General features: G+C 57.1%; 1 protein-coding gene across 1 annotated transcript in view; it reads left to right on the top strand.

The window, feature by feature from the left end:
* Positions 1 to 184: 184 nt before the first annotated feature.
* LOC104502344 (heat shock factor protein 1-like) overlaps positions 185 to 380 on the top strand; it is a gene marked incomplete at both ends in the record, with an annotated part of 12333 nt that continues 12137 nt past the window's right edge. Inside the window, 1 exon segment of the mRNA XM_010146308.1 lies at positions 185 to 234. Within this exon segment, the coding sequence (XP_010144610.1) occupies positions 185 to 234 (50 nt within the window).

The following is a 380-nucleotide window of genomic DNA, read 5'->3' on the forward strand; positions in this document are numbered from 1 at the left end:
GTTGGAGTGATTTGGTGTGAGTTTTCCCTCTCTGAGGTTTTTCTCATCTTGCCCCAATGACTTGGGGCCTCTGGCCACCCCGTTCTGGACAAGCTCTGCCCGGTGCCATCCTCCTCCTCCCTGACATCAAAGGGGAACCATCCAGCCTCCCTGGACCGTCATCACTAACTGAAACCCCTGAGAGGGGAGACCCCCTGAGAATGAATCTCTGGGAGGGAGGTTGTAGCTTGAGCAGTCGGCATCCCACTGAAAGGGGTGGGTGTCCCCAACATGCCTGAAGTGGCTGGGGAGGAACGCTCTGGCACTGAGATTGTGTCAGTACCACGGTCACGTCACACACAGCTTAAACCACTGAGCTCCAGCGAGCTCCGGGAGCTCAA

Source organism: Buceros rhinoceros, unplaced genomic scaffold (assembly GCF_000710305.1).
Source record: "Buceros rhinoceros silvestris isolate BGI_N320 unplaced genomic scaffold, ASM71030v1 scaffold27612, whole genome shotgun sequence".
In the NCBI taxonomy this organism is placed as follows: Eukaryota; Metazoa; Chordata; class Aves; order Bucerotiformes; family Bucerotidae; genus Buceros; species Buceros rhinoceros.